This window comes from Ricinus communis, chromosome 2 (genome assembly GCF_019578655.1).
Source record: "Ricinus communis isolate WT05 ecotype wild-type chromosome 2, ASM1957865v1, whole genome shotgun sequence".
Lineage (NCBI taxonomy): Eukaryota > Viridiplantae > Streptophyta > Magnoliopsida > Malpighiales > Euphorbiaceae > Ricinus > Ricinus communis.
In genome coordinates, this window is record NC_063257.1 from 6,817,711 (window position 1) to 6,841,821 (window position 24,111).

Below are 24,111 nucleotides of genomic sequence, written 5' to 3' on the forward strand. Positions count from 1 at the left end.
AATTAAGGCAAAGATGAAATGGATTAAATTATTGAGAGCAATTTCTTGATCAAAACCCAACCCCCATCCATAATTACTTTTATATTTCTCAAGTTACATATATATATATATATATATATATATACAGCCTCAATCTCAAATTTATAATTATCATGGATATTTGAATATGTTGTAACTTATGGTAGATCATTAAATTGATGAATTCTCACCAAGCTGGTGGTGTGAGACTTGAAATTCATAAAGGAAAGCCAATCTATGTGTTTTAGGGTATAGAAAAATGAAGACCACCCTTGACTACAGAAAGTCAAATAAATTCAAATACCATGGCCACTTGAAGGTCGGGTGATAATATATTGAAGTATTTTATTGTTTGATTTTGTGGTCGTAGTTGCTTCCCATTCAGCAAGCATGACGCAGACAGGATATGTATGAAATCCACTCCTTATCCTTATTCCATTTACTCTCTTTTGGTTCTCTACAGAATTCGTGTCAATTTCACACAGCAGAAGAATGGATTAATCCTGCAATTTCCACTGATAAGAGAGTATAATGTTATTGGTGACAATGAGATGCCGCCTCACATGGCGATCAAATTTGATATTGTGCTTTGAAAATTGAATGATAGGTAAAGATTATAATAAACAACATATATAACATTACGTCAGATAAAATAAATAAATAAATAAATAAATCAGCTTATAATTTTATGAATTTCTAATATTGTTATAATCTGGGTTGTTTTGCGCAGTTTGAACTCACAACTTTGTTCTGATGTTAATTGCTTATACATTAACTTTGTTGTGATGTCATTATAGTTGAAATTTGGCATTTAATTTTTTAGATTTTTAGTTTGTGTAATCAGTTTTTCCTAATTTGAGCTAAATTAAGATTTGTTCTTATGTCTTTATTTATAGTGTATCCTGTAGTGGCCTAATAACTTAGCTTTAAATAATTTCTTTCAAATTTTCGATATTCTTTCTTGTCTGACATTTGTGTGTGAATAATAAAATGGGAGAGTTGATCTTAACAAAATATATAATGGTTATTACTGGACAGCATGTATCTGTATCCTATACGAAACCGGATGCCTTGGTTTCTGACCAGAATTTGAGATGGAAAAACTGAGCCACTACAAAATGTCATCGCAGAAATCACTTTCCTTCTCTTTTGCCTTTATTTGTGGCCCTTTTTTCTTGGGATTATTTAAGTCATTGAATAAAGGTTGTAGTTTCAAACATGACTTTGACCTAATATTTACTCAATGAAGCAAAAATGAGGCTAGCCTTGCTAATTTACATTTTATTTTATTTTATTTTATGTATAAAATTGTAGCTTGCTTTATTTTAATTTTGATTGTAATTTAGTCATTTTGCTTATAAGAAATTAATAGGTCAGATTTTTTTTTATCGGTTATTTTTGCTATGTGCTCTTCTAGTGTCAGACTAATACTCACTTACTTTCATTAGGAACGTTATTTATGTTAATGTCAAGTTCAGATCAACCTTATAATTTCATAAGTAGGCAGATTGCAATTGCAAACCATCATGTATGTATTGCACAAGAATCTACTATGTAATAAACTGGTAATCCCAGCAGCACTAAGATAATATGCATTTTCAAGCTTAATAAGGTCATTATTTAAAGTAAACACCATGGAAGAAAAGGTGTACTAATTATCAAGGGAATAAATAAAATAAAGATGAACCACAGTAGATCTTTTCTAAAGATTGCTTTTTATTAGCACTAATCACAATTAAAGTGTTCTTAATTGAAGTATTAGTTACAAATTATTGAAGCATAAATAGAGCAGAAACACCTAACTCAGCAACAAGAGCAAAAGAAACATCTATCTCCCTACGTGCACTATCATGAAGAAGAATACTTAAAAGATCTGTCTTCTTCTACTATAAAAAAAAATAAAGCACAAGCAACTCTAAAGTGGCAATAATTTTTGTGTTTTTAAATAATTAATATAATCCATAACCCTTTTATAAAAAAAAATGATTGAAAATGAAGGATTTTGGTGGATATCATACTAAAGCAAATTAAAGAGTTAGCTGCCTTTAGTATCGATAATGGAAATGAAAGCGCCAGCAAGTTCCTTGCAGGGAATTATATATCAGATTTTTCTTTTTCTTTTTTGTTTGGTTTCTTTGTCATGTCTATTTTTGTAAAGGCCATATGATGAATAAATCTAATAAAAGACCATAATAATTGAATGATATTATTATTACTTGTACCATAGTTCACGGCAAATGTAAAGGAACTTTAGGTAATGGAATTTTCTTTTCTTCTATACAAAAACTACATATAGCTTTTATCAATTGCTTTCAACACAAAAATCTGCCAAATTTGTGGTCAAATTTTCATAAAGGTTAGTGGCAATTGGCAAGCAAAGAACTGAAAGAAAAACATGTACTTTGCTCACATCTCATTTTGTATAAACTGAGATATCCCTACAAAAGTTTGGTAGCATGGGAAACTAAAAAGCAGTGACCAATTGGAAGGTGTCTGTTGCTTGTTAGTGTAAGAGATTGGTTGCTTGAATTGGGATTATCCTATACATATTTTTTTGGAGATCTTTCATTTGCTTTGCCCATGTCTTTTTATTTACTTAAGACGACTTTGCTTCATAATATGACATGAGACAGCCTTCCAAGTTTCATTCTTCGTTGCTGATATCTTAATAGAAAAACCATTTTTCAAAATTCAATTTTGACAAGCTTTTTTCTGGTGATGCAATAGGATTGAGGGAAAGAGGATGGTAAAAACAAATGGAAGAAAGAGTTGTCTCAATACTGTTTGTTCCTCTTGATTCTTTTTCTTTTGGATTGCGCCTATTCTTGGAAGTAAGAAGTTTAATAAAATTGACTAGGCAAACAAAGAGCACAATTAAAAAGTATATATATGTGTGTGTGTGTGTTCTTTTCTTATGTGAAGTAAAATTCATAATGTGTAAAGTACAATCCCTTATAAATGTACTTATTTGTAGAGAAAACTCAAATCTTGTGGGAAAAAGAAAACTTCAGAAAACAAAAGGTAAAAAGCAAAAAGCAAAAAAGGTTGAATCTTTGACCTATATCCTCCTTCAAATTGTTGCTGTTACTGCTGTCCAAGGACAGCATAAATAGGCTTTTATTTGTCTATTTTGGTTACATTTTGTTTATTTTTTCAATTGAATAGATGTAGGATGGGAAATTAAAAAGAAAAAACAAGTAAACAAATAATTCTTATCTTCTATACTATAAAAAAAGTAACGAGTGCACCTCGCAGAGAAGAAAAAGACAGGCGAAATCAAAACGAAAAAGAAATAAGGCATTGGCCATGATTCCTGAAAAAGGAGATGATGAGCAACGCCAACTCATAGTGGCAGCACCATCAGACAATCGATCATCAGATAATGTCTTTTAACTATTCTGGTCAATCATAGAACTTTTCCCATTACGTAAGAACTCTAATCAAATAGGATCAAGATAGCAACTTCACTACTTTGCTGATACAACATTCTCGAGTGGAATACATCATTTTACAAGGATAAGACATCTTCTCTTTCTCTCCCTCTCAAGGATGTGCCATGAAAGGGCCTACAATGCACGAGCATGAGGAACAGGAGTTTCACAGGTCAAGCCAGAGAAAAGTTATGCTTCTCTTTCATTGATGTAGTAGTCAAGAGTGGCAAAGTAATACACATTTGATCCTAGCTTATCCAAAAAATTTGAAAAAAAAGAAAAAGAAAAAAGCATTATGATATTATGTTTGACAAGGTTCTGCAATGTGTTCCTACATAGGCCACAAGCTTCAAGTGGCATGTCCTAGTCAGTGAGAGAGACAAAGGGCTAAAGGTGTTCAGGAGGAGAAGAACAAAGTGTTTGTTGATGAAATTTTCTTGTATAGGAATAAATAAAATGTGGTGGAACATTACATAGCAGAAGAAAAAGTAATGAGTTTTGAATAGTTTCATCCCAGAAATCACTTGAAGATAAAATGTAACAAAAATGTGTTTTTCTCAACAGAACTTTAAACTCACGAGTTACACAATCTAGACTTTCGATGACAATGCAAGCTTATGTCAAAGCAGCTGCTATCTTCTTTTGGATGTGTTCCACTCCAAGTCGGGGAGATATTCTAGGAAGGGTTTCCTGAAATAGAATGTGTAAGAAGTCACCATAAAAATATCAGTAAGAATATCGGATATACAGAGTGGACCTCCAACTTCAATGTTTTTTCAGGAATGGCTTACAGATGATTTTTCTACCAATCAATGTTACCTCTAGGTGACAAAAAGATTAATCTTAAATTAATCACTTTAAGTATTATTAGCCACTACATGAATATTCTAATTAGGTGGTCAAAAAGTTGATTTGATTGCTAATAAGATCTTAGAATGAAGTGATATTATTTGGCTCATGAGAGGAAAACTGTATCAGTCAAATGGCACCTGAATCAGGATCAAGCATATATGTACACATGTTTATGTGTCTATATGAGTGTGTTTGAGGATGGGAATGGGTAATAGCAGGAGGTGTAAGACAAGGAAAAAGAAAACAAAAATCCAACAAAAGAATGATAAGTTTGCAAATCAGGAAAAAAAAACCTCAAACGGACAGACCAGAAAAGTAAAACTTTGTTGTGTAGCCACATGGATGGAGGGTGAGAAGTTAAATGTGAAGACGAGGGTAATATACGTCTTTCGTAATTGTTGACTTCTTTCGTAATAAACTTTGTTGTGTCAGCCCGTGGAAACAGATGTTGCCAATGACAACCAATTAAGGAAAAGATAGCTCGGAGCAGCATCTAATTAATTGGTTAAATACTAGATGACGAATGAAGGAAAACCGAATACAATCAATCATGTTTCGGTAGAGCAGCAAAATCAATAGAGCATTTGGTTGGCCAGTCAGCAAAACCCAGAGTCAGGAACAACATGAAAGGTGCAGGTTGACAAGCCTCACTAGAATTCATTACTGAGTTGCTTGACAAGCCTCACTAGTGGGTTTTATTACTCTGGCAAGTTTGATGCTGACATATTCCCTAGAATTCAAATTGCTTCCTATAACTCTGAACAGGTACAACCTCGTAAGTTCAGCAATATCACACATACTACCATAATTCAGAGAAAAAATTAACATATATTGCAGTACTACTTGTAATTTTGCATCTGATGCAATTAATAATTCAAAGCAGCTCAAAAGAAGCTTAGACCTTGATGTCACCCAGGCAAAAAGTACAGGTTGCATCAACACTGAGGGATCTCAAATGGACTCAGATCCTACCATAGGCCAATCAACTTGCAACCCGAGTTCTTTCAATTTCAGCATCATAAAGCTCAAGACCAGCAAATAGGATTCTAGAAATGTTCTCCAAAATCAGCCTGTATTGCTATCTTATAGACGCTTTATATGTTGGTGATCCTTGTGAGCCCGAAAACGACATAGGCCCAACCCGTTTTAGGGAAACAATAACAAAATTGAAAATAATTTCAAGCATCACCAACTTAGATTTTCTTTTTTTCTTTTTTCTTTTTTAAGAAAAACCACCCTTTATAGTCCTTGCTTACGCAAAAACTAATATTCAATTCATGCTGTATCAACCCTGGGCTATTATCCAAAAGGCTAAAGAATGGCATAAAATGAGCGCCATCTATAAACAGCCAATTCCTTTAGCATAGACTCCATTAGAACTGTCACTACAATACCAGGAATGGGAAGGGTATCTTTAAATCCTCCAAGCAAGGAACACAAAAAACCATATGTCAGCCTGTTCATTTGTCTAACATTGATGCAGCTCTATTGAGCATGCCCATTGAGTTCATTAATAAGCAACCTACATTCATGACTTTTTCACTCTAATTTTAGTGATAGAAACCCTCAAATGTCTAATATTTTAAGATCAACTGTAGATCCGTTAACTTTTCGCTGATTAATATGTATTATTGAGTTTAAAGAGTACATCGCTTATTTAGTAACAACCAAATCATCTATGTTTCCACTGTCGACATAGTGATAGATAAAATAGGCAGTACTTACTACCAATGATACATTAGCTCTGCAAATCAAGTACACTTAGAAGTTCAAAAGAGAAAATTTTATATAGAATTTACGTAACTAGGAGGTGATTAGAAAAAGAAAAAAAGGACCATTATTCTGGGAAACAAAGCAAAAAAAAAAGAAAAAGGGAAAGAAAAGATAAGGTATCGAACAGCAACCGCCTGTTTTAAGCTTTTCAATTGTACTGTGACTTGCCTTAGACATCAGCATACTTAAAACCCATTTCAAAGCAAGGTAGGAAAACCTTTAGGAAAATATTTCAGCATTTCTCTTTTTTGTTTTGTTTTGTGTGTCAAACCAACGAGCTGCAGAAGTTGCTTCTGCAACCTGCATTTGCATATACGTATATCTATATGTATACATACATATATTCCAATACCATGAAGTATATTATTATGAGATTGCAACTATGTACTGAATAAGTTCAATCATAACCTATTCCAGTCTTGGAGTATTAACAATACTTAATAGTAAATAGAACCCCAAATAAATCTTTGCCTAATAATACCACTCAAAGTTTAGAAGGTATTTACACTTTATGGCATAACCCAACATGGCAGACTACATGCCAGGAGGATAAGCAAACTTTGGAATAAATGGTTTACTTGTTTTTCTTTTGATATGGCTAATGAGGGGAAGCAGAGAGAAGCAGTAGAGTAAAGGAGATGGGAAACAATGCAGATTTAGTGAGCCTTTCAGAGTTCTATTAGCATTTGATATCTTAAACAGATGGCTCACTATAAGTTGTAGAAACAATTAAAAAATGCAACTCTAAAATAAAGACTAAGACAATAACCAACAGCAAACCTTTGAACAACTGGTCCATTTCAATTATAAAACTGGTTATTAAGATTTCAATTTAAGAAGCATGGTTCCAAGAAGAAATCCTCAAGTAATGGTATCATCATAAAATTCTCAAGGACATATACATTAGTGCTATTAATTACTTTATTAATTCAAACTTAAGAGTAAAGCTTAGAAACAGAAACTAACCTCAGTACCATCAGCAAGTACTTTAGCCAAAACAGGTATCTCATATTGATAAGCTTTTTCCCAATCAGGATTGCTAGTAATATCCCTTACCTTAACAGGTTAAGATACACAAACTCAGTCCTAGAGAGGTAGTAGAGAGAAAAGAAAGGGAAAGGGATGGTTTACCTGCAAAACGACATCGTGAAGAGAATGAGGACCAGAAAGCAAGAAAGCAGCTTGAAGCTTCTCTTTGAGACCATCACATAAACAGCATCCAGGTTTCGAGTAAAGAACCAAAGTTCTTGTTTTTATTGGAGAAGAAGAAAAAGAAGAAGAAGCCGAAGAAGTGAAAACCCATTTGGGTCTTCGCCTTGTTAGTAATGTAATTGAGGATATTGGCCTCGCTGTCATTGCGGCCATTGCTGCAAAGGCCATAATGCTTCAAAACCTTTCGTCGCCAGAAACAGAAAAATAGCCAGACTTTTGCTTGCGAGTTTTTTAAGTATTTTACTAGGCCGTTTGATTGTGGCTGCGTCATCACTCATCAGGGCCCATTAAGCACATTTTTATCTGATTCTGAATTCCTTTATTTTTCTTTCTTCTGAGTACAAGATCCAATCGTTTCACATATGTTTTCAATTAAATTCTTATTCAAACTCATTTGTAAAACTTTGAAGATGAGTTATTATATAGTAAAACTCATTTCTAAATTATTCAGTGTAACTTAGGAGTTTTGAGTCCTTGCCTCGCTGTTCAAGAGATTGAAACTCATCATCATTAGCCGTTGTTGATGCACTGTACAATTTTTCATCAATTACTTGCATATAATTACAATGCAAACCCCTTGTAAAGCTATCATATAATGCCACCCAACAAATGAAAACAACTCAAAGAGTAGAAGATGGTCACCGACTGATCCTTCTATATTATGGAAAACATTGTGTATTCAGATAGTTCTCAAAGCTATAGGCATTGTTTTCTAGAATCAAAATCAGCATTCTGAGTGTTTCTTTATCCCTTTTCCCTCTTCCTTGACCACCAAGATGAAACTGGATATGATACAACCGTTAAACACACAGTTTTTCCATCGATAATAAATAGAGAAATATACATCTAGATGAGCTTTTTCTTTTGGAAGTAGCGCTTCAAGTGCCACAGCTGCAAACCCGAAACCGCAATGCACACACCGAGAGACATGATACTGAACCAGGCGACTCTGGCATTAGTTTTCTCACTCACTTCCCTCATCTCTGCTTCCCTGAGAATTGGTAATGATTAAAATCAGGTCCACTGTAGACTTAACCATAGGACAACTACATATTGTCTAGATAAGCTATCAGTATCATTGAGTTGGGTGTTTAAAGTTCTAGACGTACATCTTTACATAATCCAGTCTCCCTACATTCATGTACTGCCACTAAAATTTTTTAAAGATTTCATAACTCATACTTCAAGAACCTAAACCAAGCAGCAGTCCAGCTTTTCTCCACTAATATAAATATGATAGAAAATTACAGATGTATAAACCATAAACCAAAAACAAAGATATCTTTTATGCTTATGCACTCAAATTGACAGCTGCATTATACAAACTCTAAGAAAACACAAGGCAAAGGATTATCATCTGCTAAATAATAGAAGTAAGGTGAGGGAGATAATTATACCTTTCTTTGAGATAGATTAGATTAGTGTGAATGGCTTGCACAGCTCCTTCAAGCCGTGTTAGGTCAAGTTCAACACCCTACATGATGCATGAGATCCAAAATTAAACAAGATCAAGATTTTCGATAAAGAATAGTGAACTTTATTGGAATTGGAAATAGGACAATGGTGTCTAGCCGAATTGGACTCTATCGGACCTAAATGGCCACTGCTACCATGAATTTGTAAGAACAATTCACATTCAAATGAGTAAATTCAGAAGCATCTTGGCTAAGGACTCTTGAGTGAAGAGTCCTTTAAATTTGGGAAGCTAAAGAAAAGGAATTGGAGTTAGAAATAGTAGGTAGGCTTTAAAAAAGGAAAACTGAGTTGTTTTCAAATCCCCTGTAACATTATCAGTAAAGAATGTATTCGGGGGCCAAGATCCCATTACAAAATGGGCAATACATGAAGTGTTGTCCATAATTCAAAACCATGTTCAAGATTGACGGCCAGGTAAAGCATCTAAAGAACAGACTACTTGAAGGCGTGCAGCATTAAAGAACTTGCCTCAATCTTTTCTTTTCTTGCCACTGAATCCCAATCCTTAGCTGCTATTCCAATTCTCCAGTCTAGGCTCATAGTTGTAGTTCCAGCTTGTTGCTGATGGTTATCCAGCCAGAAACATGCCAAGTAGTTACCAGCCTCTGACGTTGTAAATGCAAACTGACCATGAGTTACATTTTCATTGTGGTGAAGATTGTTCCCATATGGAGATGTAACCTAAAAGAAGAGGCATGAAGTCCATAAGTTATAGTTGAAACTGCTCTCTCATAACTATTCTTGTTACAAACACAAGTCCATAAATTACTCATGAAAACACCAGCTTTCTTTACAATATCAGAGAACAAAGAAGATTCACGTTATGGGACACCACTAGCTTTGGGGACAAAACTGCATTCATGGACTAGTCCTTTTAAGACCAAATTGCCTTTGATTTCTATCTTGTTTTACCAGTGAGATTGGTGCCCTATCCACTTGTGGCACATTTTCAATTAAACATTATTTCGCAACAACAAATCAAGACTTAGCCTAAGAGGTTCCAAAGTCACAAATTTGTCCCCAAAATAGTTGCATATTTATCAATTATAGGGAGAATACAACTTTTGCAGTTAACTAGAAAATAAAGATCATAAACCTGTTTTCACATGTAGAGACAAATCAGTAACCAATGGGTACATGCTACTTGAGGTACCTTAATGAACCACCACATATGAATCCAATCATGAAGGATATTTCACCGACTCTTCAATAGCTCTCATAAAGTGCACATCCGTAATATAATACTTAACACTCAACGAAGAATAGGCTAGAAATTTACAGAAAAGATGCCACACAGGCTATATTACTATCCACAAACAGCATTAAGTGCTAAACCATACAGTTACCGTTTCACATAAATTCTTTTAATTAAGCAGAGTATACAACAAGGGGAAAGTCCATAGCAGGCATGACAAGGTAATTATAGCTAATCTTAGTCCATTTTACTTGATATCATTTAATCAAAAGAGGCAAAAGACTGCAACTATAACCACAGGTGCTTGCCAACTTGAAAAATTAAACCATCCCATTTCTTCTTGAGGATAACCGAAAATCTATCATTAAATTCTGCTGATCTCACCTACAAGCTTCATTTAAGTTGAATGGTTATTCAATATGGTTAAGTGATTCTTCAATAAAAAAATAAAATAAAAACTTCAAACTTCTTATAACAAAAATAATCGAAAGTACCATTGACTTATTTTAAGCAATTTCACATAATAGAAGAAAAAAAGGACTGCCAATTGCTACATAAAAGGTTAAAATTTTGAACCTTAAATTTCTTTTCCCTCAACTCTTTTGACTCCAAAATCAAATGCCAAAACTTCCAAATTTATCAAGAGGCACTTAAAAATAGATGTCAGATAAACTACATGATAATTACAAAATCACAAGCCAGTAATGTATTCAACGGAAACATGCAAACTTGAGCTAAAAATAAAAAAAAATCAAACTATCCAAGAAAATGACCCAGCAGAATGTATATTTCAAAAAAAAAAAAAAAGAGTAAAATTGAATTATAAACATACCTTCACAGAGATAGTAGGGGCGTGTTGAGGCTGATCTTCATTAATAATATAATAATCAGCCAAAACGACAACGTTATTCTGGATCTCCTCAGAAACGCACTTGGTTCCAGAACTAGGAATCGTAAACCAAATAGCTTCTGCTACAGGTATTACATCAAACGACGAACATAACACGAATAGCGACAAAACTGCCACTAAAGATCGTGAGTTACAGTTCCCTGCCATCAAGAACACAAATACTTCGAACAGAGTTAGATCTCTCTCAAACTGTTCCCAGAAAGAAAAAGAAAAAAACAAAAGAAGAAGAAGAAAGAGCTTCCTTGTTCTTTCTCTTTCAAAGAAAAAAAAAGAAAAGAAATCTACTAGACTTCCAATGGCGGTTAAAAAAGAAAGGGATAAATGGGAAAAGGAGTATATATGGCGCGTGGGATACGGACATGAAATAGAGGTAGGTGACGAAATTTTTGAGACTTTGTCCAATCGTGTTTAAGTTGTTTTATCTAATTAGGACAGCGTAGGCGACAACGAAATGTTACCCACGCGCAGTCTACGCATAACCGATTCTTTTTTAATTAAGAAGTGCGTGTTAAATTGAAATTTATATATAATTTCTATAAAATCGAATTATTTTAATAGTTCATAGACAGATGCATTTATTATATCGGTGTTTAGCGAAAAATTAAATGTTGGTCGTCGAACGTTCGGAAAATACACCACCCATTATAATTGAATTATCAGATTAATTATAAATTTTTAAATTTTTTGTCACAATTTACTTAAATTATAATTAAATTATAATTGAATACTTTTAAAAATAATATGTTTGATGCAAAAAATTAATTTAAGAGTACAAGCTAAAGACTTTAATAGAGAAAAAATTAATTTTTATTAATAATGATATCAACATTGTTGGAAATTGAAATAATAATTTAAAAAATATTAACTCTCAATTTGTATTCCACTTTTATACTCTTTATAATTAATTAAATAATTAAATTAAATTATATACTCAAAAAATTTGCTTTTTAATAGCTTGGACCTAAAAATAATTATGGTGCCGATAATTACTTCTCTAAATGACCAGTATTGTACTTTTTATTTAACACGTGTAGCAATATAGCAATAAACAAACTATCTTTTATTTCTTTTTTTTTCTTTTTTTCTTTTTAAATTTCTCTCTCTACCAGTAGTACCTCCTTATTTATTGGATCCCCAATATTTTCTTTTTTTCATTCCTTATTAACTCATCACACATCATAAATAAGATACAAAAAAAAAGTGACCATGAGGCCTACTTTTATTTAATTTTTTAAATGGTAATTTTAGAATTTTACAGTAAAATAATAAATAATGAAAAATAACTAAAAGAAAAATTGACTATTTATTCCAAGATCTTTTACTTAGCCGTAGGTCGACCTTATGCCTCATTGTTTACCCCTTTTTTTAGATTTGTTGTCCCTTTTATGCAGTTCTTTCTGTAATCTTACTAGCCAATAAGAATTTTTCTTTCCACACGAAAAGAAAAATTAAACAAATTAGGTAATGTATAATAGTTTGCATAAAAGTACAAATTTTCCAATAAGACAACAATTGGCAATAAAATTAAGAAAAATAAGTAGAAATAATTTAATGCTAATTGTGAACAGATAAAATCGATAAATTTTGGTTACCTCTATGATACATGTTAACATATGCTCCTCTACAGAGATAAAATCTTCTTCTGGTTTGTCAAATACTACCCCTTTTAAATCACCATGTTGCCTTTAAAATCTTTCATCTTGTATTCTTATGAGTGGTTGGTGCCACTTTTGACTAGCTTTTCCATGGTATTTTGGGTGTTTCTTATGCAATCCAATAGGTAACTGAGGAGTTGGTTCCTATAAACATGAACATTATTCTATGTTTTTACTTGTCTTTTACCAAGAACTGCTTAGGAACCCATAAACTTTCCCATATTTTCAAAAAGAAATTTTTTTGAATATTGATGACATTCTTTAGGACGAGTCCCACTAGGCGTGCCAAAATATATTTGGTGATAAATTGAAGGCGAGCGTGCCACGTGTTTAAGCTACACGAATCGTTGAAATTGAATTGTGCTTTAACTTCTATAATCAGACTAATTATAAATTCTTAAGCTCCTTTGCCACAATTTGCTTATATTCTAATTGAATACTTTTGAAAATAATGTATTTTATGCAAGAAATTAAATTGGGAATACAAACTAGAGATTTTAATTAAGAGAAAATTGATTTTCATTAATAATAATATCAACATTTTTAAAAATTAAAATAACAATTTAGAATTGAAAAGCTTGAATTGAAACAAAGCTTATATTTGAAAAGTACTAGAATTGAAATAAACAAAGTTTGAGTAATTGAAAAAGTTTGAATGGTTGAAGAACTTTCTGTAGAATTTGTTTGTTGTGCAGTTGTTGTTGTTGTTGTTCCACCCTTTTGTTCGTTACTCTCTTCTTTTATTTATAGAGTGTTCCAAGGTAACTACATCTTGAGAAAATAAATGTTGGAGAGCTCCATTATCGCAGCTACTTAGGGAGTTATTTTATAGAGAATGCCAATAACTCATATTTTTATGCACTAATTATTAATATGTGCTCTACTTTTATATTTTTTTTATAAATCGTTGACCCATTATAATAATTAGTTAATTAAATTATACTAAAGAAATTACTTTTTAATAGTCTGGTCTAAAAAATTATTACAGTGCCAATAATTTATATAATTGTAATTAAAATTATTTTATAATAAGAATCATTATTCATAGTTTCATTTTTTGAAACTGGAAAATACATTAATCAATAAGAAATTACATCATTATGCAAGATTGCCCTAAAAAAGAGAGTTGCAACTTGGCAAAAAGAGAATCATTATTCAACTAGTTATTTACTATTTAGGTATAAATTTATAATATAAAAACATAATATAAATTAACTTTAATAATTAAGCATATGATTTGAGTATAAAATAAATATTTAAGAGTTTGACATTCTATTGGATAATAGTAATAATAATAATTTATTAAATTAATTAAACTTGTACAAATTAATGTATATATAAAGGGAAGTAAGCTTATTGTCATCAAAATTAAAATTATTTAATGTATGTTAACTTTTAAATATAAAGATAATTTATCGTTTCAATTATGATTTACAATTTTAGAAAAAAGTTCAACTTGTATTAATTATTGTTTATTGTTGGTATGGGTGTAATCTAATCGAGTCTTTAAATGTTGACTTGGGATGCTTCAATTAGATAGAATTCGAACATAAATATTTTTTCTATAAATTTGAATTTGATGGGTTTCAATCATCTTAATATGAATTTCTCTCATTTTAATTATTTTATATTCAAACTCAGTTTGAAATCTATTTGTAAATAATTAAATTGTAAATTCGTTTTTAAATTTAAATTTAAAATCGAATTGAAAGTGTAGATTTAGACTCAAATTTAATTATATATATATATTATTATTATTATTATAAGAAAGAAAAATAGAGATTAAAAAATAAAATCTTCACTCGAAAGAGAAAATTAAAAGTCCGAAAATAAAAATCCATCCAATTTTATAGAGTTTTCTTACTATATATTTTGAGTTTATAAATTATTTATTTATTTATTTATTGAATTTATATACAAGCTGTGTATTAGTATAAATAGATTGATTCAATAGTTAGATTTAGACTAATTTAAAATGGTTTAATTTCAGTTTTGGTTTTGTATCTTATTTATAAATTTTCTAATTTTCTTCATTTTATTATTTGTTATTTGATTTTTTTTTGAAAATAAAATGAAAATCATTGATCAAATGAAGGCGTAAGCCTTGAGACAAACAAAATAATATCTACTGGGACTTCTTCAATCCATACAGACTCAGCACTAATATCTTGTACGTAATGAGCTAAAGAGTGAACCACTGTATTTGCTTCCCTCTTAACGAAATGAAAGTCCATAATCCCTTCTGCAGGAGCCAATTCAGCAATGTCATCAACCACTAGCTCGCCAAAAACATCAAATATTCCCTTCCCATTCAGGCCATCTAGTTGCAGCTGCCATAACCATCCCTTTCGCTCCAGTCAGAAGGACTGCCCCATTGTCATCAATTAGTTGATTTTTTTAGATCCAGGTGGAAATTACTCACGTTCACGATCGTCTCTAGTTTTATATTTTGGTTGGACGTTTTGTCGGATTATTATTGTTACTATTATTGTTTAGTATGTGTTTTTTAGGATTATTTTTTATCTGAACAAGAGTGAAGCTCCCCCCAGGTCGACGGCTCTACTTGGCACACTCCACTGTCAACTCTTCCATGGCTAATTCCTGTCTCTGCTTCCTCTCACTCACTCTTCTCTTCTCTTTATCTGCAACATCACCTTCGCCACACAATCAACAAGAAGAAACCCCAGTAACCCGTTTCCAGCAATACCTCAGATTCAACACAGCCCATCCCAATCCTAACTACACAGCGCCAGTCTCTTTCCTCGCTTCAATTGCCCAGTCAATCGGTCTAAAAATCCAGACTTTATACTTCACACCTGGCAAACCAGTCCTTTTATTAACATGGATTGGTTCAAAACCAACTCTTCCTTCGATTATCTTCAATTCCCATCTCGATTCTGTCCCCGCCGAACCCACCAAATGGATCCACCCGCCTTTCTCCGCCGTCCGTACGGATGACGGTGATATCTTTGCCCGTGGAGCACAGGATGACAAGTGTATTGCTATACAGTATTTAGAAGCTATCCGTAACTTGAAAGCTAAAAGCTTTATCCCAATTAGGACTATCCATGTTTCTTATCTTCCTGATGAAGAGATTGGTGGTGTTGATGGCGCTGAAAAGTTTGTTAACTCTAAGGAGTTCAGAGAATTGAACGTTGGGTTTGCTATGGATGAAGGGCAGGCTTCAGTTAATGATGAGTTTAGAGTGTTTTATGCCGATAGGACTCCTTGGGATTTGGTGATTAAGGCAAAAGGACAACCTGGACATGGGTCGAGAATGTATGATAATAGTGCAATGGAGAATTTGATGAAGAGTATTGAGGTCATTAGTAGGTTCAGAGAAAGTCAGTTTGATGTCGTTAAGGCTGGGAAAGCTGCTAATTCTGAGGTGGTTTCTGTTAATCCGGTTTATTTGAAAGCTGGTACTCCTTCTCCTACTGTAAGTGATTTGTTGAGTATTATGTGTTTGTATTAATGTGTGTGCGTTTTTATCGATGATGAAAATGAGATGTTTCCGTCTAGGGATTTGTTATGAATATGCAACCATCCGAGGCAGAAGCAGGGTTTAATATTAGATTGACTCCTACAACTGATACTGATCTGCTCAAGAAAAAGATTGCTGAAGAGTGGGCACCTGCTGTGCGCAACATGACATATGAGGTACTATGATGGATCAATTTCTTCAGTGACTGAAATTTATTAATATCACACGATGAGATCATTAAATAAGTAGGTTTAGTTCGGTATACGATTTTAAACTCATTTGTTTTAGTATGATGATATTGCTGTATAGTTATTTATTTTGCTTAATTTTCATAATCAAAGAAAGGCCTCATTGTCATTTGAACTCAAGGGGTTACGTTGATGCCTCGATGCTAACTAACTGAATTTTGGTAGATTTGGATCCGCTTTTATCTTAGTTATCATAGAATGAGTTTCTTTTTCTCCCTTTTTCTTTTCCTCTCCCATTTTCTAGGGTGTTTTTGCTCCAAGGTACGTTTTATTCGCATTTAGTCTGAAAGTTTTCCTATCATTCCTGGTAGTGTTATTGATGCCTACATACAAACGCATGGACCCTTTATGCATTATCGATGAATTCCAATGCATTTTACTTTTTATAACTAAGTGCTAGACCTTCCAAAAACAACCCATCAGTAGTCCTTTTATTAATGAAATTGCACAGGTACACATAAGCAGACAAAGCCCACGTTATCTCCTAAATTTGAGAGAATGTGTTGCACAAATTGCAAATTGGAGTCCCCTTATGAATTTCCTTGACGGAAATGCGCTCTAAAGACTATCTTCCACACATGTGGCGTCGCATAACCTGCAATTCATGAGATAATGTTGATTTTTGTCCACTCATGCCTCAATGTGAAATTCTGTTTAAGGGATTATGTTCAAGGATTAAAGCTGAATGGTTTTGGAAGGTTTAAGACGAATGGAATAAATAAAAGATTTAGGACGTCAGTGAAAAATGAATAAAAAGGTTTAGGATTTTGAGGCTAGTTATCCTGCAATTTACTTATCTAGAGAATTCATTTTTGAAGCATTAAATAATGTGTATTTGTTTCTTCATACATTAGTATCGCCCAAGAAGCTTCATTTTGGTTATGGAATTACTACTCAAAGCTAGAGTTGGTTTATGCCTGTCCAGTTTGAGCTCATGAATTGGCCATTCCGACATGACAAACCATATTGCTTGCTGAGCCTTTGACAGATGGCTGGAATGCTTTTTCTTGCCTAGTTCTTCTCATCTCGTTGTGGTTTCCTGTGTCCTGGAATTTACTGCTTTTTCTTGGTGATTTTTGTTTGCATTAGTTCTTACAATATGATTTTATTGATTCAAAGTTTTCTTAATAGTATGGAGATGTATAGTCTTATCATCTTCACACCTGTAGTCCATCACTTGGTCTTTCTGAAGGAAATTTCTTTGCTGTTGAATATGTGGTTGGTTCTTCCCTTAAGCTATGCTGCTTAAATGTAATATAGTTCAATGTATTGGAATTTGCATTATTATGTATTTTTTTCCCTTCGAGGCGGAAGATTTAAGATACAGGACTGTGACTAGATGTGGTTATTAATTTGTTTGCCTGAAAATGTCAGCAATTTCCCCTTTGTTGATTCAATGCAGTGCAACGCTTGACCCCAATTACATTAGCCTCACCTACTCTTTGGCTAACTCTAGAATGGTCCATGTCCAACAAAGCCCAGCCAACTGTACATAAGAAGACTGGAGACCATCAACCTTTCCACCTATGAAATGAACCTTTCATTAAATTTTATCAAATGTTTGTGTGATTGTTGGCTCACTCTTGGGATATTGGCGGGCAATTTTGGAATGATCAAGAATGATCTCATGATGTCTTCATTTTCATTGATACTCATTTTCATTGATACTGGCATTATGGTCTACGAGTTTCTGATTGTTCTTGACTGAGTTACATGTACTAATTGTAATAAAAACAAAAGGAAATTTCAAATATCTGTTAACAACAACCTTCTCAATATCTGTAAGAAATAATATCATTAGATCTGACAAAATTCTATCCTGGCCGGCACCTACCACAGCCCTCTGCCTTTACCCGGGCTTCGGACTGCCAAAGTATGATATACTCGTACCTAAACGGAGTTAATGTCTATTGTAGAGTACAAAATTATATACTTATTATTATAAACGCTAGTATCATTTCTGCATGAGAGAAAGATATTTAATTGCATATGTATGTGGCAGATAATTGAGAAAGGACCCATAAGAGATATCAGGGGACGACCGTTAATGACTGCAGTGGATAATTCCAATCCATGGTGGTCAGTTTTTAAGCGAGCTATCACAGCAGCTGGAGGACAACTTGCAAAGCCTGAAATCTTGGCCTCAACTACTGATGGGCGGTTCATAAGACGGTTGGGGGTTCCTGTTTTTGGTTTCTCTCCGATGACAAATACTCCCATATTGTTGCATGAGCATAATGAGGTTTACGTTTTCCGGTCAATCTCAAGTCTTCTTATTATTACGTTGGTCCACCTTTTTAATCCTTTTCATGCTTCCTTGATTATGTGTTGCAGTTTTTGAAGGATACCGTCTTCTTGAAAGGAATCGAGGTGTATGAGCATATAATTAGTTCATTAAGTTCCTTTGAGGAGGTTCATTCAACATAGATGTTCTTGGTTGGTGACTAATGAGGAGAATGTATAATGCTTTGACTGGTGATACTGTTCTGCTGGTATGACAGATCATATTGCCTGTATTCGATTTGCAAATATTTGGCCATATCTGTTTTTTTTTTACTACTAATTACCAACTTGTGCATGCCATTGGTTCATTGTGCTACTGTAGAATGATCAATATTATTACATTTTGAAGCCATTTGTAACCACACCTTTTCTAAAGCCTTCTGTGAGAGAGTTAAGAGACTACTGATACTGAATTCTGTGAGAGAGTTAAGAGACTACTGATACTGAACTTATGTATCCATTGTATAAGATTCTTGTTACACAACACGCAATTACTGTTGCATGCTTTCTTGAGAGATTGCTAAAGTTGCTCATTTGTTGTGAATTCTACAGCTCCAAGCCCAAATAAAGGAGGAGAGGTGTAGAAAGATTGATGTGTGATGATGGCCACTGTAAAACTAGTTCAAATTTCTCCCTTAAAGTAACCAACTGGATGGATACTGAAACTTAGGTTGAATTGAATATAAGAAAAAGGTAGAATTATTACTGCAATAAGCCAGTTCTCACTTTGCTAATGCTGTATGCTGATGAAATGGTGTAACCTGAGTTTTTGGTTTGTATCGCAAGTAACAATCTCTTCTTTTATTTTATTTTTTATTGCAATTTAAAACATATGATTTGGATTGGGTTGGGATTATGCTTGTATTTGTTGATTGCAGATTTCGGCTCTGTTTGTCTCGCCAAATATACTTTTCAAGAAAATATTTTTTGCACTTTTCTATCTTTGGTGCATCTGAAAAAATAAGTAGAAGCCAATTAATATAGTATTAACTATCAGTAATCGCCACCGCCGATCTCTGGTCACCACCGACAGCCGGTGCTTTGCTGTAATTCTTTTTTATATTTAAATATAAGCTAAAAAATATAAAATCACGATGAATCTTAAATATCTTGGTTCTTTTTAAAGATAAAAGTAATCAAATAGCATTGAAATAAGTTAATTTTAAATTAAATAAGTAAAAAGTAAGTTAATTTTCTTAATTTCTATAAACTTTGTTTTTTTTTTTCATTGCAAAACAAACGAAGCCTTCTTCTGTGACATTGCATTGAAAAATTGTTACCAAAGCTGCAATTGTATTTGAGTGGAAGCATAAAGGCTAGAACATAACCATTAAATTGAAATGTGTCATAGTTGTTATGCCTTACAATAATTGCTTTCCGGATACATGAGAGAACAAACAGGAATCCATCAGATATTATTTCTGCAGAACTCAAATGCCCTGCTACTAATTAAGAAAATTGCCTTATTTTAAATTAACTATCGCAATTAGTGCCTTCATCTCCACTAAGCAAACCTTTTTTTCTTTGATTTGCATGAAAACCAAGTGCGTACTTTTCTTGGAGAAAAATAACATGTTGCATCCGATTGCTAATTGCTGAAGTAGCCAGGAAAGAACTGCAGCCCTCACTCTGCAGTCAACAAGTTGCTGAGGAAATATTTTTCTTCCAATAATCTTTTCTTTTTTCTTGCCCATATTTTGAGCTAATGGGACTAACTAGATTTCTGGATCAAATTGTGGAAGGCTATACCATAGATAGACAGTTTTATTTGGTTCATTCAAGATAAGATTTTCAGTTCTTCTTTTTCCTAGTTAGCGTCATGATTCATAAATTCATTGGAAATGTCTAGTTTTCTTCAGTGTTCTTATTTAGGAGTCGAGTGGCATTACAAGCCAGTTATTGTGCTATATTTTTAAACCCATTTGATAACTAAATCTGCTATTCTGTCAAATTTTGAAATGGGAAGTGGGGAAGGAACTTTCATGAACCTACCAATGCTAATTTGGACAAGCACCATCTGTCGTGAGACTGCTGATGGAAGGTACTTGGAACAAAAATCCATCCTTACACTGTACAAAAATCTGTTATCATTTCACAAAATTATGGCCAAAATCTATGAAATGTCGGTATTTCATGCCAAGACATTTTTCTTCCTCCAGAAACAGTCCAAAAACATAATTCAATATCATTAAAAAAGCACCCCAAAAACCAAAAAGAAAAAAGAAACCAATGTACATACCTTGATGATAAAGAGATAGTTAGGTCAACAAGTACACCTCTCAAGACTATATAAAATATATAATTCTTGATAATTGGCAATATTACGTTAGCCATTACTATATGGATATGGTGGTTGTGAAAGATACCCTTTTGATGAAATAAAACATTTTCCTGGAAGTTTCACTTTATCTCTAATTCTATCAAAAACAGAAGAAGAGAGCAGCAGGGGATTTTGAATTTGATTCTTTTTTTGTTTTTTTTTTTTTTTGCTTTTCTTTCTTATAAAACCTTACCCACATGGATCTTGCCTCTTCATCCTCCAACACTTTGAATAACCTTCACTGCACCTTCCTGCCCATACCATACCCCAATTCTTTTTCTTCCATGTTTATGTATTGATTGAGAAATGACAAGAGTCTAATATGACCATCCGGCCCCTTTTTGGCCTCTGCTCACCGAAGTTGGTCCTACAGTTTTTTTTTTTTTTTCTTCTTCTTTTTAGCCATGTTAAACTCAGCTTTTAACCTGTCTCGACTGATTTTTTTTTTTTTTTTTTCCATTGATTTTAAAAGCCCCATGCACCATATTCAAACTTCCCAAATCGGTCTAGGACACATTAGATTCGATGGGCCTAATCGTCAAAGAAAAAATAAAATCTAAAGCTATATGAATTTTTTGGCAATTTTAACTATTATTCAATTTTAATTAAAATTGAATACGTGACGCATAATCATGAAAAATTGGATAAAATTATAAATAATTTAGCAATTCGAATCATTTTTACTGAAATTACCAAAAATTCAAAATTTTCTTTTAACCATTAAACCTATTATATACTATGAAATATGAGTTCTATGAATATATCTTGATCGAGTATTGGTTCTAGAAACAGAACCTGAGCGATAGAGTTAGAGCAAATTTACTTGAATACTTAGAAAATGAATTCTAATTGATGTCGGTCCTACTCCTACATCTTGAATTTGCTGGCTGGCTGAGTGGGCGGGCAAAGCAAGCTAGAGAGTCGTCTTTTTCCTTTTTAATGCAGAGACTACTTACTATTATTATCATTACACGTTGCTGTTTTTTCCTCCTCGATATTTGCAAGGTACGGAAAGATTATGGGTACGGTACTGCCAGTTAAGAGATAGATACATTCTTGTTCTTGAGCTCTTTTTTCTTTCCGCAAGTACAAATAATATATAGGAAAATATGGATGCGGTAGAAGCTGCGAGGAGGAGAAGAAGAAGCATGGATCTTCATTTATGATTCTTGTAGTTTTCATGATCAGGTGGGGACTTGAAAGTTGTCGTAGATCAGATATAAAACAGTGTCGGATAGGGAAACATTAGTATCTTTAAAGAGATCATATCTAAATCTACTTATGTATACTCCATATCGATACAGACTATACTAATTTTGAAAAGCATTACACTTTCTTACCCAACTTTATATCTACTCGTAAAATTCAATTTCAGGATATTGTTATTGTTGCATATCAAGATCAAACATTCAAAAATTGAAGCATGGAAAGCCTTGTGCATATACTTTCCTGCAAAACTTTTATCCACTTGTAAAATTCATTTTCAACACCTTGTTATAGTTTCAAATAAACGTTTAAAAAATTAAACGCGGATTATCAAGTCATTAATATGATTAGTAGAATATAATTGATAATCAAACATATATATATATATATATATATATATATATATATATATATTCAGCAAATCAATCTTACCGGCCATTATGAACAAGTAAATAATAGATTAATTATTTAACCACTCTAATCAGATTAGCAGATTATTCTGTTCAATTATTCCGATTATATTGATAAACTATCCTAACTCATGATATAAGAATGTACTTATATATAGAATAAAATGAGAGAACATGGGTAAGATTTTTTGTTTTTCTAGCTATTTTCTCTCGTCTTCATTGCACAAATTTAACTATCAAAATGGATAATCGAACATGATACCGGATCATTCTTTACAGCTCTTTTCTTTTAGTTTAGGCAAAACCTCACATATAAAAGAAATCTCATATTTGCCATTAATATTAATATGATAGTATAGATAATAGAAAATGTTTGTTAATTTAGTATAAGGAAATATTTCGATGGCACCCTTCTTTTTTCTTCTCATAAACCATATCCATTTCATTCAACGAAACTTGAATGAAATGTCAAGTCCTCATAAGCTGGCAAAATGTATGTTAAAATGGTTAAATATAGGCGAGTTATTTTTCAATTCTCTAAAAAGAAGTGGGTTCTAGTTTTTCATTGAATTAGTCTCTGCATTCATATAGTAAAATTAGTAATTAATACAATTCATCTTCAATAATTAATATGAAACCCATTTTTTTAAAAAAAGAAAAAAGAAATTGGAAGAGGATAGAAGGTCAGAACAAAGTAATTAATTGGAAGACATGAGACTCTAAAGTCTTGGGCACATGCCCGCCATATGCTCACATGCCAATGACATTCTTCAACTACAATGAGCAATAAGTTTCAACTTGAATGTAGAAGTCTAATTACTCCTCCTTTCACAACTAACCCTTTTGAAAGTGTTGTGTTTTGACCTTTGTATTTACAAGTTAGTATATATATCATACGGTTAGAAGTTACAATTAATATTTATTAGTTTCCATTTTTTTACAGCTGAACCAGCTCATTATGATCCCTAGTTACATGGGTTTTTGGTAGACTAGAATAAATTAATTAACCATCGTGTCAAAGTACCCTAAAAACTATGAAGGTCAAGCCAATTGAGCTATTAGCAGAAACCCATGATACTAAAGAAATTTCCTTCTAACTTCCAACAAATTAAAGTCATTTTCATATTTCCTTAATCTCTGACAGATTTGAAAATAAACAAAGATTATACGAGTGTGGCATGAACATGTGATGTGCTTATTAAAATTATTATATTATATTAATTATTCTTAATGTGAATGATACTGTCAGCCACCTTGTGATAGAGTATCGCAATTAAAAATAATGGTCTCTTAATCTTACTTAGAAAATAGAGAACAACAATATATATTTAAGAAATGGTTGCTCTTATATATAATTTTTATTTTTATTTCTTTATTTTGTGATTTTATTAACTATGTTGTGCTCCTAAGCGAGGCAAAGGGAACAAAGGAAGGAGGTAGGATGGAGGGGTACTAGTACGGATTGACGACACTATTCTTTTTACACATGAATTGTAATTGAAGAAATCAATTCTGCTTCGGTTTAATAATATCCCTCTTTTTCTCATGGCTTAATTTTTTAAAAAAATTGGGGTAAAGTTGCTATGATTGCAAATTAAGGTTCTCAAAATCACATGGGATGTTTAATTAAATGACATA

General features: G+C 32.7%; 3 protein-coding genes across 5 annotated transcripts; 1 reads left to right on the plus strand and 2 right to left on the minus strand.

Annotated features, from left to right (window-relative positions):
• Positions 1-3,868: 3,868 nt before the first annotated feature.
• Positions 3,869-7,763, minus strand: LOC8274103. Its single transcript, XM_015716028.3, has 3 exons — positions 7,206-7,763; positions 7,041-7,130; positions 3,869-4,139 (listed from the first exon to the last, which is right to left on the minus strand). Exons 1-3 carry the CDS (start codon positions 7,452-7,454, stop codon positions 4,065-4,067), a joined length of 414 nt encoding a protein of 137 aa, XP_015571514.1. The 5' UTR covers positions 7,455-7,763; the 3' UTR covers positions 3,869-4,064.
• Positions 7,764-7,911: 148 nt separating this feature from the next.
• LOC8274102 (transmembrane emp24 domain-containing protein p24delta5) lies at positions 7,912-11,168 on the minus strand. Of its 2 annotated transcripts, none has more exons than XM_048370622.1 (4): positions 10,790-11,168; positions 9,231-9,443; positions 8,684-8,760; positions 7,912-8,269 (listed from the first exon to the last, which is right to left on the minus strand). In XM_048370622.1, the coding sequence occupies exons 1-4, from the start codon at positions 11,012-11,014 to the stop codon at positions 8,251-8,253; spliced, it is 534 nt and encodes a 177-aa protein (XP_048226579.1). In that variant the 5' UTR covers positions 11,015-11,168; the 3' UTR covers positions 7,912-8,250. The 2 variants fall into 2 exon arrangements, with proteins under 2 accessions (XP_048226579.1, XP_002513789.1); XM_002513743.4 differs by having other exon boundaries at positions 7,912-8,277; positions 10,790-11,166.
• Positions 11,169-14,654: 3,486 nt separating this feature from the next.
• On the plus strand, positions 14,655-19,393 carry LOC8274101 (aminoacylase-1). 2 transcript variants are annotated; one of them, XR_007214641.1, is made up of 5 exons: positions 14,655-15,961; positions 16,045-16,182; positions 18,257-18,496; positions 18,589-18,746; positions 19,090-19,393. XR_007214641.1 is itself a non-coding variant. In XM_048370621.1 (4 exons), exons 1-4 carry the CDS (start codon positions 15,113-15,115, stop codon positions 18,679-18,681), a joined length of 1,320 nt encoding a protein of 439 aa, XP_048226578.1. In that variant the 5' UTR covers positions 14,655-15,112; the 3' UTR covers positions 18,682-19,052. The 2 variants fall into 2 exon arrangements, 1 of the variants encoding a protein (XP_048226578.1); XM_048370621.1 differs by lacking the exon at positions 19,090-19,393 and having other exon boundaries at positions 18,589-19,052.
• Positions 19,394-24,111: the final 4,718 nt, after the last annotated feature.

What these genes read in the sequence shown, in the direction of transcription:
- LOC8274103 (XM_015716028.3), bottom strand. Translation starts at nt 7,454, where the DNA reads ATGGCCTTTGCAGCAATGGCCGCAATGACAGCGAGGCCAATATCCTCA. An exon ending in TTCACGATGTCGTTTTGCAG is followed by an intron (nt 7,131 to 7,205) that starts GTAAACCATCCC and finishes TAACCTGTTAAG; the next exon opens with GTAAGGGATATTACTAGCAA. An exon ending in TACTTGCTGATGGTACTGAG is followed by an intron (nt 4,140 to 7,040) that starts GTTAGTTTCTGT and finishes ATTCTATTTCAG; the next exon opens with GAAACCCTTCCTAGAATATC.
- LOC8274102 (XM_002513743.4), bottom strand. Translation starts at nt 11,014, where the DNA reads ATGGCAGGGAACTGTAACTCACGATCTTTAGTGGCAGTTTTGTCGCTA. An exon ending in CCCCTACTATCTCTGTGAAG is followed by an intron (nt 9,444 to 10,789) that starts GTATGTTTATAA and finishes CTCTTCTTTTAG; the next exon opens with GTTACATCTCCATATGGGAA. An exon ending in CTAATCTATCTCAAAGAAAG is followed by an intron (nt 8,278 to 8,683) that starts GTATAATTATCT and finishes ACCAATTCTCAG; the next exon opens with GGAAGCAGAGATGAGGGAAG.
- LOC8274101 (XM_048370621.1), top strand. Translation starts at nt 15,113, where the DNA reads ATGGCTAATTCCTGTCTCTGCTTCCTCTCACTCACTCTTCTCTTCTCT. An exon ending in CTGGTACTCCTTCTCCTACT is followed by an intron (nt 15,962 to 16,044) that starts GTAAGTGATTTG and finishes GTTTCCGTCTAG; the next exon opens with GGATTTGTTATGAATATGCA. An exon ending in TGTTGCATGAGCATAATGAG is followed by an intron (nt 18,497 to 18,588) that starts GTTTACGTTTTC and finishes TATGTGTTGCAG; the next exon opens with TTTTTGAAGGATACCGTCTT.